The 16,301-nt window shown below is 35.4% G+C and overlaps 1 protein-coding gene across 1 annotated transcript; it reads right to left on the bottom strand.

Annotated features, from left to right (window-relative positions):
• Positions 1 to 5,310: 5,310 nt before the first annotated feature.
• On the bottom strand, positions 5,311 to 11,675 carry LOC143272743 (olfactory receptor 4F15-like). Its single transcript, XM_076568721.1, has 2 exons — positions 11,551 to 11,675; positions 5,311 to 6,783 (listed from the first exon to the last, which is right to left on the bottom strand). The coding sequence occupies exon 2, from the start codon at positions 6,763 to 6,765 to the stop codon at positions 5,827 to 5,829; it is 939 nt and encodes a 312-aa protein (XP_076424836.1). The 5' UTR covers positions 6,766 to 6,783; positions 11,551 to 11,675; the 3' UTR covers positions 5,311 to 5,826.
• Positions 11,676 to 16,301: the final 4,626 nt, after the last annotated feature.

The following is a 16,301-nucleotide window of genomic DNA, read 5'->3' as shown; positions in this document are numbered from 1 at the left end:
TCACTTTTTGAAGTGGTGGAGTTGATGAGGTAAGGTTAGCTGTGGTTTTCCCTATTTCCCTGATCTCTCAGGTTTTCATCCCTATATCTGGCTCCATGTTTTTTTTTATTTAATAAAACCATTTAGAAATTTAAATACAATTGGTGTTCAACATGGGGCATTGATCCACATAGACCTATGCTTAATGATTCTGAATGCACAGAAATGGAGCCACACTAGGTTTCCTAGTTTCACAGTCTCATGCCAGTAGCAATGTAGAGACTTGTCTCCCAACAGCTGCCTGTGAGATGGAGCTGGCCACCAGCCACCATAAGCTAAGCAGCATGGTGGATTCCTGCTACAGTATACTTATTGTCTCCAAGCCGCACAGAGCACTGCATGGTGGATTTAGCTTTTGCTACTACAGAAAAGAAGAAGAAGAAGGAGGAGGAGGAGAGGGGGGGAAGAGGAGGAGGAGGGGGGAGGAGGAGGAGGTTTCTGTGCTATACATTGCTAGATAGAGGCATGGACCCACTGCCTCCCAGAGTCAGAAAAAACCACAGCTCCCAGAGCTGGCAGTGAATTACCTCTGCCATATTGTGAAGCTGAAATGGGCAGAGTCAGCAGCCAAGGCTGCAGTTTAAAGCACTAGATTCACAATAAGGCGAATTCAGATGGAATAAGACTTTGAAAGATTTACAGTGTGTGTAAAAATGTACATAGGCTTGGAAGAGAGAAAAAAATGAATATAGACAGTTATATAAAGAAATAAATAGTTTTAAAAAATAAAGTCTTCAAAGAGACAGTAAACATAATATAAAAAATGAGCCATATAAAGATGGAAATTACACAGAGTCTAGATTATATTGTTTTGGGGATTTTTAACTGGAGACACACATTTGATTGTAAAGGCTATGAAGTTAAACATATATATAATAGGTATCTTGACTTCAAAATTTGTGTCTAAGGATATGTTGCTTTAGAAAAGAAGTTCTACTTTTGTTTGCACAGAAGATGAGAACCTGTGGATTGCTTCCAGGCTAATATGGTTTGACCAGCCAAGACCCCCTGAGATGTCTCCAGATGATTCAACATCCAAAACAGCTTCAAAGCAACTAACTGAGACCATGCAGCCTCACAGTCAACTCCAGTCAGGACTTGACCACAATTCTTAATTTTCTCAAGATCTACCATAAAATTGCAGTGCCCCCAACCAACAGAAAGTAGTATAAGAAGCTATTCCCAAATTCCCAAAATATTGTTTATGAATGTTTATTTTTATTTAAAGCAGGTTGGTTATAAATAAAATGTCTTTCTAAAAGAAGGGGGGATATGATATAGAAATATAGGATAAATATTTTTCATTGCTATAGATTTTATTTTAGTGATACAAATTTAAAGTTAATTTTGCCAAATACAAATAGAGTAGATATTGTAACTGTAATTCTTGTTTAATAACAATTTGTTATATGTAATTTTACTATGTTAGAGTTAAAAACCTTCCTTTTTGATTAGACAGAAATGGGGAAATTCTGTGGGATAATGCTTTTGTACACTGGTTTAATAAAAAGTTGATTGGTCAGTATCCAGGCAGGAAGTATAGGCAGGATAAGCAGACAAGAATTCTGGGAAGAGGAAGAGCTGAGTCAGGAGTCACCAGTCAGACACAGAGGAAGTAAGATGACAAGACAGAACTGAGAAAATGTACCAAGCCACATGGCTAAACATAGATAAGAATTATGGGTTAATTTAAGTGTAAGAGCTAGTCAGTAATAAACATGAGCTAAAGGTCAAGCAGTTATAATTAATATAAGCTTCTGAATGAATATTTTATATGCAGGCCATGGGACTGTGGGGCTTGGTGGGACCAGAGAAACCTACCTACTACATTTGACTGCCCACATGGATTCAGAGAAAAAAAATATGTTAAAAAGCCTTTGATAAAATCCAACATTACCCTCAGATAAAAACTATGAAAATATCAGAAATTGAGGGGTATACATCAATAAAATAAAGGCGATATATATATATATACACACACACATATATACACATATACACACTCATATATGTTATATACACATATATAATATATATGTTTTATATATGTATTTATATGTGAATATATATACACATACATATAATTTGTAACCAACATCAAGTTAAATGGAGAAAAAACACGAAGTATTTCTATAAAGCTCAGAAACAAGAGAAGGATGCCACCGGTGGTGACGGCAGCGGTGCACGCCTTTAATCCCAGCACTCGGAAGGCAGAGCCAGGCAGATCTCTGTGAGTTCGAGAACAGCTTGGTCTACAGAGTGAGATCCAGGAGAGGCACTAAAACTACACAGAGAAAGCCTGTCTTGAAAAACCAAAAAAAAAGGATGTTTGCTTGCTCTCTCCATGACTTCAAAATTGTTCTTGAAGTCTTACCTAGAGCAATACGATGAGAGAGAGAGAGAGAGAGAGAGAGAGAGAGAGAGAGAGAGAGAGAGAGACAGAGAGAGAGAGAGAGAGAGAGAGAGAGAGAGAGAGAGAGAGAGAGAGAGAGAGAGATGTAAAAGAAATGACATGCTCCACAGAAATGGAAATAATATTCTAAACTTTATAAAAGCACACAAGACTCCCAATACTCAAGCAATCCAGAGCAAAACCAAACAATGCTGCAGGGTTTACCCACCAGATTTCATGTTATATTACAGAGGTATAATAATAAAAACAGCATGGTAGTGGCACAAAAGCAGACACATAGATCTATGGAGCAAAATAGAAGACACACATGTGAGTACATATGATTACAGCCACCTGATACTTCCCAAAAACACAAATTTGAGAACATACAACATCTTTAACATGTGATCCTGGGAGTACACATGTAGAATAATGGAATTAGACTTATCTATCATCCTGTACAAAATAAACTCTAAACAGGTCAAAGACATCAATGGCAGCATATTTGCTATCAAGGACATGCAAATTAGATCTACTTTTAGATTCTATCTCATTATGGTTGGAATAGCTGTCATCAGCAAAACATATGACAACAAATTCTGGTCTGGCAAGGATGTGGAGAAAGGGAATCTTTATTGATGGTGAGAGTAAAACTGGTACATAAATCACAGAAAGCCTTGCAAAGAATTCTCAAAATAAATATAAAAGTAGGCTTTAATCCCAGCATTTGGCAGGCAGGGCCAGGCAGATCTCTGTGAGTCTGAGGCCACCCTGGTCTACAGAGCAAGATCCAGAACGGGCACCAAAAACTTCATGGAGAAATCCTGTCTCTCGAAAAGCAAACAAACAAACAAACAAACAAAGAAAAAAACTACAACTTTCATCCATATTATTTCTGATCATGTACATAAAGGATTCTTTAGAGTTAACTGCACAACTATATTTATTTCTACTATATTTAAAATAGCAGGGAAATAGAGTCAGCAAAGGTATTCATCTACTGGTGAATAAAAACTTATAAATTGGTACATATACACTATGGAATTTTACTGTCATAAGGAATAAAATTATGAAATTTATAAGAAAAATTTTAACACTGGAAATATATCAAGTGAGGAAACTTGGGCTCAAAGAGGAAACCCTTACATTCTCTCTCATATGTGCACCCTGGCCTCTAAGCTTTACATGCATGCATTTTTTTTAATGAGTATGTGAAGAGACTAGGAGACTAGAAAGAGGCCTGTGAGAAAGACTTTGTAAGGGTGGTAGGACATAGCATGCATGTGATATGGAAGTGGAAAGGGGAACACTGAGAGTAGAATGATTTAAACAGTGAGGAAGGGTGGATATTAGGGGGGAGAAGTGGAGTTGGAGGGAGGGTCGACCAACCTAATGATGTTTGACAAAGCTGATACTTCATAAGCTAATGAAAAGAAAAATGGAATAATGAGATCTTGGTAAGAGGCAACTTGTGTGAGTGAATAAAGCTGTTTACAGAAGTCTTCAGGTATTGAATGAAAATTCCAGTGCCAGGTGTAGTGTATTTCTTTGTGAGTTATTGTTCATGAAGTCTTCATAGACTCCCATAATAATACCGTTATTGGTTGACCACTATTACTAGACAGAAAACAAATTGCTGAAGACACCACATGCCTTTGTTAGGACATAGAGAAATTAATCTGGGACTGAGCTGGAAGTTTCCTCCCTGCTAGTTACTCCCTTGTAATACCTGAGTATTTTATGTAGTCTCTTGGGAGATTATCATCAGTTGTCTTACTTAGCTTTGTACTGTGTGCACAACAATATCATTTTTCAGAGATATAGCTCACTTCTACAATAGTGAAAAGTCTGTCATGGGTGTAATTAACCACTTTGTGGTTGTATTTGATGCTTGATAAGTAGAGGAAAATTGATATATGTTTCTTTAACCCTGGTAAAGAGCCTATGTCTGGGGAGGGTTATAGGTCCTATTGGGAAAACAGCTGTTTCTAGCAAATGGACATGATATGCCTGTCAGATTTCCTTTTAAATAATTATGTTGATGTGTATAGAACAATGTATGCTTTCAGCTTATGTTAGAGGAGCTAATTTTTGCAATGAGCAGTGGTGAATGCATAGATGTATAGTTGGTAAAATACTGAGAAAAAAATAAGTGTGATTGACCAGTGGTATAAAGGGATGTATATCACTTCCTCCAAGGCCATTAAAAATCAGGATCCATTAAAGAACAAGGTGGGAATGAATGTAAGAAATTGATAAAGGGTAGAGCTGTGTGAAATGCTGACTTTTTGGCATGACAGGGCTGTTACACTCAGACTCACACAGCTACAATTATCTTTATAAGATCCCTGCTTGACTGGGCCCATCAAGATCTTGTCATGGAAGGGGGTCTTCATAGAGGGGTCACCACCTCCTGAAGATTTATACCATGACAAGTACATATTAGGAAGGGTCTGACATTTTCTTCAGTGGTGTCTCCACTGACAAAATGGTCTGCTCCTGTAAACAATGCTAGTAAAACCCATTGGGTCCCAGAAGAAGTCATGAAAGTAGAAGCGAAGCTAGTTGGGAAGATGAAGGGGTTAGGAGGTGTAGTAGTTTGGCAAGAGACCATTGTAGGGAGTGAATGCAATTTATTCACATGTATTAAAATGAAAATTCACCATTATGCATAATTAATACACACTAATAAAACATTAAAAATAATGTTTGCAAGATGATGGAGAAAAGTGAATTATTCTATACTGTTAGCAGGAATGTTAATTAGTACAGCTATAATAGAAAACATTAAGGAAGCTTCTCAGAAAACTAGTAAATGAAATAATTTGGCTATCACTCTTCTTAATTTATATATGGTATATACACCCACAAAGATATTTGGATTCCCATGTTTATTAAAGTTTAACCACAATATACATTATGTGAATACATGGTAAGTGTATTTTCATTGGTGAATAAAGAAATTGTTCTTTGCAGCTAGAGCAATGACTCACTCAGTGGTTAAGAGCATTTATTGTTGTAGAAGACCTAGGTTTTGGTTTCCAGTACCACATAGTGGTTCCCATGCATAAGTAACTCCAGTTCCAGAGGATCTGATGCCCTCTTCTGGCATCCATAGGCACTGCATGCATGCAATGACTAGCGTATCCAAGACACTGGCAAAACACATATACAAAATAAAAGTAAATTAATCTTTAAAAATTAGTTGATTTCTATAAAATGGGATTTTATCCACCCATAAAGATTAGGATTCTATGTCATTTACAGCATCATAGATAAATCTTGAGGGAATATATTAACTTAAAGAATCAGAATGAAAAATACAGTTGTACAGGATTTTTTACTATTTGAGCGTATTGAACTCACTCTAAGTAACTTGTGTTTATAGGTATTATTCAGGACATTTTCCTAAAATGTAGAAGCTGATCACTTAGTCTCTTCATTGCCACCTTCATGTCTTTGTTCCTCAGTGTGTAAATGGCAGGGTTCAGGATGGGTGTAATCATGAAGTCCAGAATGGCAAGAAACTTATCCACTGGAACAGTAGGAAATGGCCACATGTAGACGAAGATGCATGGTCCAAAGAACAAAACCACCACAGAGATGTGAGCAGAAAGTGTAGAGAGGGCCTTGGACAAATCACCTGATGAATGTTTCCATACAGAGAACAGGATAAGAATGTAGGAAACAATTAATAAAAAGAAGGTGCCAATAGAAATGATGCCACTGTTGGCAGCAACCATGAATTCCATTCTGTAGGTGTCTGTGCAGGCCAGTTTGATGAACCTAGGAAGATCACAGTAAAAACTATCTATCTTATTAGGACCACAAAATCTCAAATGGACAACAAAAGCTAACTGGGCCACTGAATGCAGGAACCCAATGATCCAAGCACCAGAAAGAAGCAAAAGGCAAGTCCGTGGGCTCATGATGGTCAGGTAGTGGAGGGGCTTGCATATGGCCACATATCTGTCCCAGGCCATGGCTATCAGCAACACCATCTCACATCCCCCTAAGACATGAAGGACAAATATCTGGAAGACACAGCCCTGGAATGAGATGATATTGTGCCCAGAGTACAGGTCAGAAATCATTTTGGGAACAGTTAAGGTGGAAAGACATAAATCAATGAATGAGAGGTTTCCCAAAAGAAAGTACATAGGGGAATGTAAATGTGGGTCAAAGGCCACTGTAAGCACAACAAGGGTGTTTCCCAGGACAATGGCTACATAAAACACCATAGAGAAGGCAAGGAAGAAATGTTGTATTGGTCTAGATGTTGAAAGTCCCAGAAACACAAATTCAGACACCTCTGTGTAATTTGTTTCATTCATTAACCTTTGTTATATTTCCTGAAATAAACAGGAAAAATAAAAATTATAAAGGAATGTACCATAATTTTAAAAGAAGCAAGTGCTGATATTAGTGAAAAATCTTCATTCTCATATGGAAAAGTCCTTGGAAAATGTATTTGCTCATTCATTTAACAAGGGTTCAACAACTGGGAAGATAAGTATGTAGAAGTGGATTGTTCTAGTTACTATACCATATGCAATAAACACAGACTCTATCTTCATACAGTGTTCTGTCTAGATGTCAAGTGAGACATGAAATGAGTAATAACATTATGTGTGCTATTATGAGTAAGTTGTATAGACATGAATCAGAAGCTGGGTGATACATTAGCTTACAGCTGTACCACACACCACTCCGGAAGGTGTCTGTTTTAAGAAATAAAGAATCAATAATGTTAGATGAGTGAGTGAGTGAGATCTGTTTATATGTTGAAAATTATTTAGAAATACCCAGGAGTATAACGTAACCAAAAAACTCAGCAACAAGTAAGTAATCAGTAAGTTTCTGATTCAGGTATTTCATGTGTGTGTTAAGAAATAGGTCTACACATATTCATGTGGAGTTGAGGGAGTTGTGTTAAAACTTTAAGAATGATTAGTAGGTATAGTATGAAGAAAGTAGTAGAAGAATGTATGAGAAGGAAATCACACAGATCAGCTGTAAGTTTATCAAGGAATAACGCAAAATAGATATAAAAGGGAGAAATTTCTCATAAAATGGTGCCAAATTAACAAACTTAGGAGGAAAAAAGAATGACTTCTGTGACTACAAGGAGTTTGACTGCTATGTCCATAAAATGTTTTTTAAATATAATATGCATATTTTTAATTAATTGTGTGGAAAGGACCATAGCAAGAATGGACCTACATACAGGTGGGATGCTTACAGAAGAATGGGCACTCTTGCATTCTAAAATTTAAATATTCTATCCAAGCCTTTATATTAAAATGAATTTAAGAGAATAAATGTTAAAATATAGATAAAATGAAATCTATAGCAAATAGATAAAGGCTATGGATGAATTAGGAATTTCATATAATCAGTATATGAACTAAATACATATAATGAAAGATGTGCAAATTAAAAATCTTATGATGCTATTTTGTATATAGAAAACTGTGAACATAAATAAAAATATCACAAGTGGAACTCTGAGAACAGACTTTTTTTTCCACTGAAAGTCAAAATATGAAATCATGCATCAGCTAAAGCAAGACAGTCTTAGACTAATATTCCATTATATGAAACTTTAAGAAGATGCCAGTACCGTGTGCTATTGGGTAAATATTATATCATCAACTACTTTTTAAAAAATAATGTAACTTGAATAAAAAATAGACTAGTCATAATATATTCGGGTGGGTAAAGCTTTAATTCCTTCACAGAAAAATAATATAAAAGAAAACATGCTTGTAATGTATTCTGATTTGTAAGAAAATTAAAAACAACTTAGAAAACATTTTTTAAATTAACACTAGAATACCAAAAGAAATCAGAAGTAATGGTTATTGGTTTTAGACTAGTATTTACTTATTTCTTGAACATAGGAAATTATACTTTCAATACATTTAAATGTAGACAAAGAACAATTTCAATGTGCCCCATCTAAAATTTTAATTTATTCTTCCTTGTAATATGTTGTTAAACTCTTGCATTTTTAAAACTATTTCATCCTTTATAAAACAATACTTTATGATGACTGAACTGAACATCATGCATTCCTCAGCATTAAGCTCATTTTTGGTCCTGTACCTCTGGCTTTCCATGTTGCCACTCAGCACCATGCCAGGCTCCCAAGCTTAGCACTCCAATAACATAGTACAAGTTTCTTGACTACAGAATCTAAATAATGATTTTAGGACTTGAAGGTTGCACAAGACTAGGTAGGCATCCTATGTTTTATGGATGTGATGTGATATTATATTATAGTTGAAAGGAAACATTGTAGTGTCAATGCTCGAGGTCCTAACACAAGGTCACTGGATGGTAAGAATTATATTGATAACAACTGGGATGAAACAGAGCAGGACTTAGGTTGAGCAAATTATACAAGGGTCACTTGATTTATTGTAATCCTTCTTTAATAAGTTCAGGGACTTTTGCTAAGTTCACAATCCTCAAGCCACACAGACTGTCTTCCATTCAAACATGTACATTTCTCTTATAATTCAAAAGTGCTTCCCAATTTTCTTCAAACACTTGAATAATTCTGTTTGTTTTCTTGCTTGCTTGCTATGGTTGAATTACTACAGTCCTGTATTTGTGCAGACTTTTTTTTATCCACGCATCAACTTTATGCCTCATCTTTGCAGGACACTTTCTTCTCCCTTCACAGCCTATGATAGACCTAGACTTTTGAATTCTTGTATCATTTTATACAGTCATCCATCAAAAGACTGTTGACAATTGTGGGTGACATTTGACTATCTTACTGGTTGTTCTTTTCATGTCCTAAAGATAGTACCTTAGTCACAAATTGCAGCCCATACATTTATCCAATAATCATTCACAAGTATTCAGAATCATGGATGATTAGATAGCTGATCTAGTTTCTTGGTACATAATATTTTATTCTATTTTATTCATGCCTATGCAACTGCAGACTATGTTGCCAATTTGTGGGATGAACCAGTCCCTACTCACCTGCTTGTCACCATGTACTAAGTCTAGAAATTGAGTTTAATGAATTAGAGGGAAAATTATCCAAGGAATAGTCTGACTCTATTGATATTTGAAGCGTGCATGAATACATTACTATTTTTTAAACAAAATAATTGATAGAGAAGACTTCCAATGGTAGCAAATACTACAGAATAATAAACAAGATAAGAAGATTTGACACGAATGTGTATCTGTTGAAATCCACTCTGCAAATGCAGGGGACTGTATTCAGGGTCCCCTGTCTAATCCAAATCTTTGAAAGGTTGGGGTGTGTAGCCAATTTAGGGGTACTTTTGAACAGAAATGCTGACATGCCCATGTGATTTCTGCTATGATCTTTGTTGTCTAAATATTCTTTCTTAGATATTTATACCCTCACTTCTTCCTTGGAAAATGTACTCCACTCAGATTCAACTCTGTCCAGAAAAGTTTGCAGAACTCACATTACAATGTAGCTCATATATGTTCCTCTCCTAGTGTCTTTAATTCTCCTTAAAGGAAGAAGGTACTGGAAATGGCAGCAGTGGAAACTGAGGATATTATTTGTGGCAATTTGCTCATGCTATTTCTCAGTTATTATCGATGAAGTAATTTGGCTCAAGCTTCAAATTTCACTGTATTTACTATGGTTTCATCCATATGTCCTTCTATTGGTACCTAAAGTTGTTATCTCAGTGGGTATTTCTTTTACAGTTTGTTTATATCACTGAGTATTTCTACATTTGAAATCATTTTTTCCAACAAAGATGAAATAGTTTTAAAACTAAATATAAATATATTACTATCCAATTGTTTGGAATAATCAATCATGTCTTTTTCACTAATCATATTAATTCAAATATAATTGAAATGTAAATGAAGGTACACAAATTTTGTCTTTCCTAGGTTCTGTAGTGAATCTTTGATATTGCTTATATTTGTTTTGAGTAAAGGTTAGAATTATAAAACATACGATATTTTCAGCTCTGTACTATCACAAATTTGTTAAAATAACTTTAAATATTTACATTAATAACTGTTTGTAATATCTTTTTAATAGAGTCACTATAAAGTGATGTTATTATTAAAGTGTCCCATTTAAAACTTTCACCTCTTATCCCTGATGAAATTCATGAAGTTATTGTGTAATGTGTTCTTAGAGATTATTGTCCAATAATTTTATTTATATATATTTTAGAATTATTTGTAAAAAGATTTATTTTCAATGTTTTATTATCAGAAAAACATGAGTTACCCACTAATAGGTAACAGACTACTCATATCCTTAAGATTTTATAAGTATAAGATAAAATAGAAGAAAAAAGTATAAATGTCAACATCTTCAATGTCTGTTCAAAATAAAACAGTACTTAATCACATGTAAGGAATTTACATGATGCATTTGGTTTTAATTTAAAACATAATCTTATCCAACTTGCCTCTGTGACCTACCAGAAAAGGCTTTGATGTCATATAAAAACCAATCCTTCTGTGAAAAATAGGCATTTTCTAATAATCTTATAGTCACTGTTCTATGAACTTCAAATTACTTTTTTTATAACTACACATAGAGGCTTTAAAGGCATTGAAGTATAATTGACACATCTAAATGTGTATTGCTAGAAAGCAAAGCACATTTGTGTTGCAGAGGCATCCTTGGTAAATTAAAAATGATTACACTCTTTCTCTGCTCCTGCATAGTCTCATCCAGGAACTGTAAGACTTGGGATTCCTAAAGTGTAACATTTTTATTGCTATCCTATTTTGTGAGACACATAAGACAAAACCTGGAATAGATACTGAAGTATTCTGTAAGATTCTCTTGAATAAATATGAGAAACTGAATAGATTCATCTAACCCAACAGTGTGGGGAGTAAAAGGAAAAAAATTACTAGTGAATTTAACACATTTATTAATATCCTTCAGACACAGTTCAAAAAATCACTTAATAAAGTAATGTATGTCTCTTTCTATGCACCATGAATCAAAATCCTTTAGTTTCTATTATGAAACCTTAGCATTTAAAAGACATTTAATAAATGATGGCAAATGGGTCAAAAGGGAGAATGGTTATTCTTCTGATACCTCAAAAGCCCACCCATTTCTCTTTTTTCTTACTTACCTGATCAGAAAAAATGAAGAAGAAAATGTATGTTAGTAAGCAATATTTTTAGTTGTTTTTAATTTTTTTGCTAGTTCCTGTGAGTACTTTTGTTACATAACTAGGACATTAAACCATCACAGCACAAAAAACAGCTCTCAGTGACCACTTGATATTGGTGTCCTAATAGTCCTCAGTCCATTCATCTTGGGAATTCTGCATTGGAATTCCCATGGTAGGAAGAGCAAGCTAATACTAAATGTTTAATTAAAGAATAAGTTTAACTGAGAAAGAACCAGCCATGTATTAAATCACAACCAATAATTTCTTTAAGGAAAATCACTATTCCCAGGCAGTAGACTGTCTTTAAGTTACTTACTTCCTCAGCTAATATTAGTGAGAAGGTTGTAGCTATGAGCATATCAAGTAGACAGTTTATACCATTGCTATAACACACAGATAGGACAAAAATTTAATACAAATTTTACATTTCATGATCAGTATTAAATATATATTATGTCATTTATGACACAATTGCAAAGTAAAAGAGCAGCATTCATTTCACTTAATAGATTAAACTGAGAAATTACACAGCTTGACTTGCTTAAATGTGCAGCAGCTCATTAGACCTCACCTTCCACTGGATGTCATCAGACATTCCAAGGGCCGGTATCCCTGATCAGAAAACATTTTTAAAGGATTTTTTTGTTTTCATAACAGAATTTAAAAGACAAAATAACTGCTTAGTTTCAATAAATATGCTATCACCTAACTGACTTCAAAAATTGCTATTTTTTCAACACAATATTTTTTATCAGTTATTTGGGAATTTCATACAACACACCACCATCACACTGAATTCTCATTCCTGCTATGTCTACCCATCCCCCCCTTGTGTCCTCCCCCCGAAAAAAATAAGAAAAAATACACCATGTACAATTTGTATTGCCTATAAGCTCATTGAAGAGCTACACTTCAGTATCTTTATCACAATTTTAAAATACTCTCCTTTATGGATTCCTGACGCCATGTTGATGTCTGCAGGAGGCCATGGTAATGTGTGTGGCCTGGGCTACTACCTAAGACCCTGTTGATATCTATGATCTGTGCTGCCACCAAGGGCCAGATTAGTGTCCATGGTCCGTGCTGCCTCTAGAGGCCATGTTGATGTCTGTGATCAGGCCTGCCATAGGGGCTATGTTGATTTCTGTGGTCTCTGCTGCTGCAATACAACACTCTGTTGAAGTCTCTGATCCCTGCTGCCTCTGGGAGCTGTTTTGATGTCCAAAGTTGGTGCTGCCAGCAGAAGCCATGATGAGGTCAATGGTCTGTGCTGCTACCAGGGACCATGTTGAGGTCCATCTTTTATAGCGCTGTTGAAGGCTGTGTGAATGTCCATAGTCCATGTGCCACTGGAGACTATGTTGTAGTCCATGATCTATGCTGGGTCCATGTTGATGTCATTGTCCATGTTGTCACAGGAGGCCATAATGAGTTCTCTGTTGCCAATAGATGTCTGTGGTCCATGTAGCCATGAGAAACCACATGTAAATCCATTATCCACACTACCTGTAGCTGTTTTGTGCAGGGAAACTTCTGTTGCAGTGGTGTTAATGACTCCAGGCTCATAACTGAGAACAAGAGACATTGAAGGCTTCTGCAGCAACCCTCCTACCAAAAAAAGAAAAAAAATGAAATTATTATTTTTTAAGTAAGGTGTACCAGTTACTTTTTGTAAGAACAGGTAATATTATATGGACAGAGAAGGTTGTATTCATATATTTAAGAATATATATTAACAGTTAAAGAAAAAGAGAAAAGGAATTTGAGATAGAGCAAAGTAGAAAACATGGTAGATTATAGAAAGGAAAAAGAAAGGGGAAATTTTTGTAATTATTTTGGCTTTTTGATAAGCAGACTTCTCTGCAAAATGAAACCATTTCTGCAGGGTCAGAAGATCACCTATTCCTGTAAAATCAAGTCCCACATCCAAAAAGACAATGAACTATCTGAAAGAATGATGGCTTTGACATTAGTCTTTCCCTGGACATGTAACTTGATTAATTTCACTTCAGGGTTTTCAGTCTACTTCAGAAATTTGCAATGTTTCCCATCATATCTGAATTGGTTCTCAGAGATTGTTGTCATATTTATCTGATTTTCAAAGTTGCCTAACTGTTTTTTAAAAATAATTCCATATTTTCATGATATGTAGTGATTTATGAAACACAGCATTCTTGTACACAAGTGGTAGTTAGAATGTAATTAACCCCCATAAGCTCATAGGGAGTGACACTATTAGGAGGTATGGCTTTGTTGGAGTAGGTATGGCCTTGTTAGAGGAAGTGTGTCATTGTGGAGGCAGGCTTTGAAATCTCATATATGCTCAAGCATGCCCAGTGTCTCAGTTCACTTTCTATTGCCTGTGGATCAAAGATGTAGAATTCTCAGCTCCTTCTTCAGCACCATGTCTGCCTGCATGTTGCCCTGTACCAACATGATGATAATGAACTCAATTGTGAACTGTAAGCCACCCAATTAAATGTTTTTCTTTATAAGAGTTGCCATGGTCATGGTGTCCCTTCACAACAATAGAAACCCCAAGACAACATATCCATAGTGTAAGTTGAACATATTTGCGCTGTAACCTCTTCCCTCCCACATTCCCTCTCATCTTTTCTAACTCTCCTTGTTCCCCTAGACAGTTGGTATCACTTCTACTTTTGTGTCATACATACGTAAGTGATCTTACATGTTTATATAAAACCCAGGAATCACATATGAGAGAAAACATTTATTTCATAGAGACTGCCTTAATCAAGTAAATATGATTACATGTAGATATGTCCAGTTTCCTACAAATGATAAAACTTTGCTCTTCTTTTTGACTGAAAACATTTCCATTATTATGTCAATCACATTTTCTTTATTTGGTTTTCTGTGGTTGGACACCTAGGTTGATCTATTAACACAGCCTCTGTAAATAGGGATGCAATAAACATTTTACGTAAGAATCTCTGTTAAAAGCTGGCTTAGAACTTGTGGGTAAATAAACAGGAGTGGCATAGTTGGCTTATATGGTACATCTCTTATTAGTTTTATTTGTTTATTTAGAAATTTCCATGGAGGGTAGTTGACATTTCCAATAACAGTGTATAACAGTTCCATTTTAGTCATCATATATCCTAGCACTTTTGTTGTTTTCATGACTGCCATTAGCTGGGGTGAAATGGAATCTCAATGTATTTTTAATTTTTCTTTCTCTGATAGATAGTGAGAACAAACATACCTTCATGTTGAAAAGACATTTGTACTTCATGTTTTGAGAACTTTATTCTTTTTATTAACCCATGTATTCATTGCATTGTTTGATTTCTTTTTGTTTAGTTTTAAAATTCTTCATATATTATACATATTAATCCCATCCTAGATACATAGCTAGTAAATGTATGTGACTATTCTGTGGGCTCTTTCTTTACTTGTCTATTTGTTTTCTTTCCTATGTGCAAGCAAGCCTTTAAAATGTATAATATCTACTTTGTCAATTATTGGTATTATTTCATGAGCAAGTAAGTAGAGGTTATATTTATAAATCCCATGCCTATGCTTATATGGTGTTTTTTCCTATAGTGTTTTATCCAAAAGTTTTACATATCAAACTAAGGTATGCTGAAAGTTTACTATTGACTTAAGAATCTAGTTTTATTCTTCTACATGTGGAAATATTGTTTTTCCAGCAATATTTGCAAAAGGGGCTACTTCTTGTGCAATGTGCCATTTTGGTAAAAATAAGCTAACTATAATGGCATTTGTAGGGAGACTTTGTCTTGCCAGCCAGCTCAGAAATTACCCCACAGAGACTTATTATTAATTATGAAGGCTCAGTCAATAGCTTAGGCTTGTTTCTAACTAGTTTTTTAATTTAAATGAACACATTTCTATTAATCTATGGGCTTCCATGTGGTTTGTGGCTGTTACCTATCCTCCTGTATGTCTTGCTTGTTCTTCATCCCTTGTCATCTCACCCTTCTTCATCCCACTATTCTCTCTGCCCTTAAAATCCTGCCTAGCTATTGGACTTTTAGCTTTCTTATTAAACCAATCCAAGTGATACTTCTTCACAGTGTGCAAAAAAAATTATTTCACAACAGGCATTCCTGACTATGACTAACACACACATTTTAATACTAGCTTTAAATACCACATGTTTACTGGATGGATAAGGGAACAAAAATCAATCTATTTGTTGTCTATAAGAAACTTATTTTAACATTAAAGATAGGCACTTACTTAGAATAAAAGGATGGACAAAAATACTCCAGTGAAATTAAATGAGGACACAAGCAGGCATTGCCATCCTAATATCTGACACAACAATCTTAAAAGAAAAAATAATAAGAAGAGTTACAGGCCCCCGGACTTCCCTTCTGGACAAGAGAGACCCCCAGCAGACCCTGCATTTTCCACACCCTGCCCCCACGTCCATCTGCCCAAGACCCCAGCCACTTCCTGAGACTTAGAGACTGGCCCCCAGCTCACATCCTGCCCTGGACTTCCCTCTGGACAAGAGCTCCCATCCTGCCCCGGAGTTCCCATTTGGACAAGAGAGCTCCCATTTGGACAAGAAAGAGAGACTTCCTGAATCTGTTAGCTCTGTCTGAAACAAGTGTGCTGATAAGACCAAGAATGAACCACAAGGAGATGGGCAGACATCAAGGCAGAAATACATACAACAAAATGAAGAACAATACAGCATCACAAGATCCTAGCCC

The sequence above is a fragment of the Peromyscus maniculatus genome, chromosome 4 (assembly GCF_049852395.1).
Source record: "Peromyscus maniculatus bairdii isolate BWxNUB_F1_BW_parent chromosome 4, HU_Pman_BW_mat_3.1, whole genome shotgun sequence".
Lineage (NCBI taxonomy): Eukaryota > Metazoa > Chordata > Mammalia > Rodentia > Cricetidae > Peromyscus > Peromyscus maniculatus.
This window is presented reverse-complemented; position numbering and strand designations above follow the sequence as displayed.

Bases quoted from the DNA above. Each gene is read 5' to 3' on its own strand.
- LOC143272743 (XM_076568721.1), bottom strand. From the start codon at position 6,765: ATGAATGAAACAAATTACACAGAGGTGTCTGAATTTGTGTTTCTGGGA.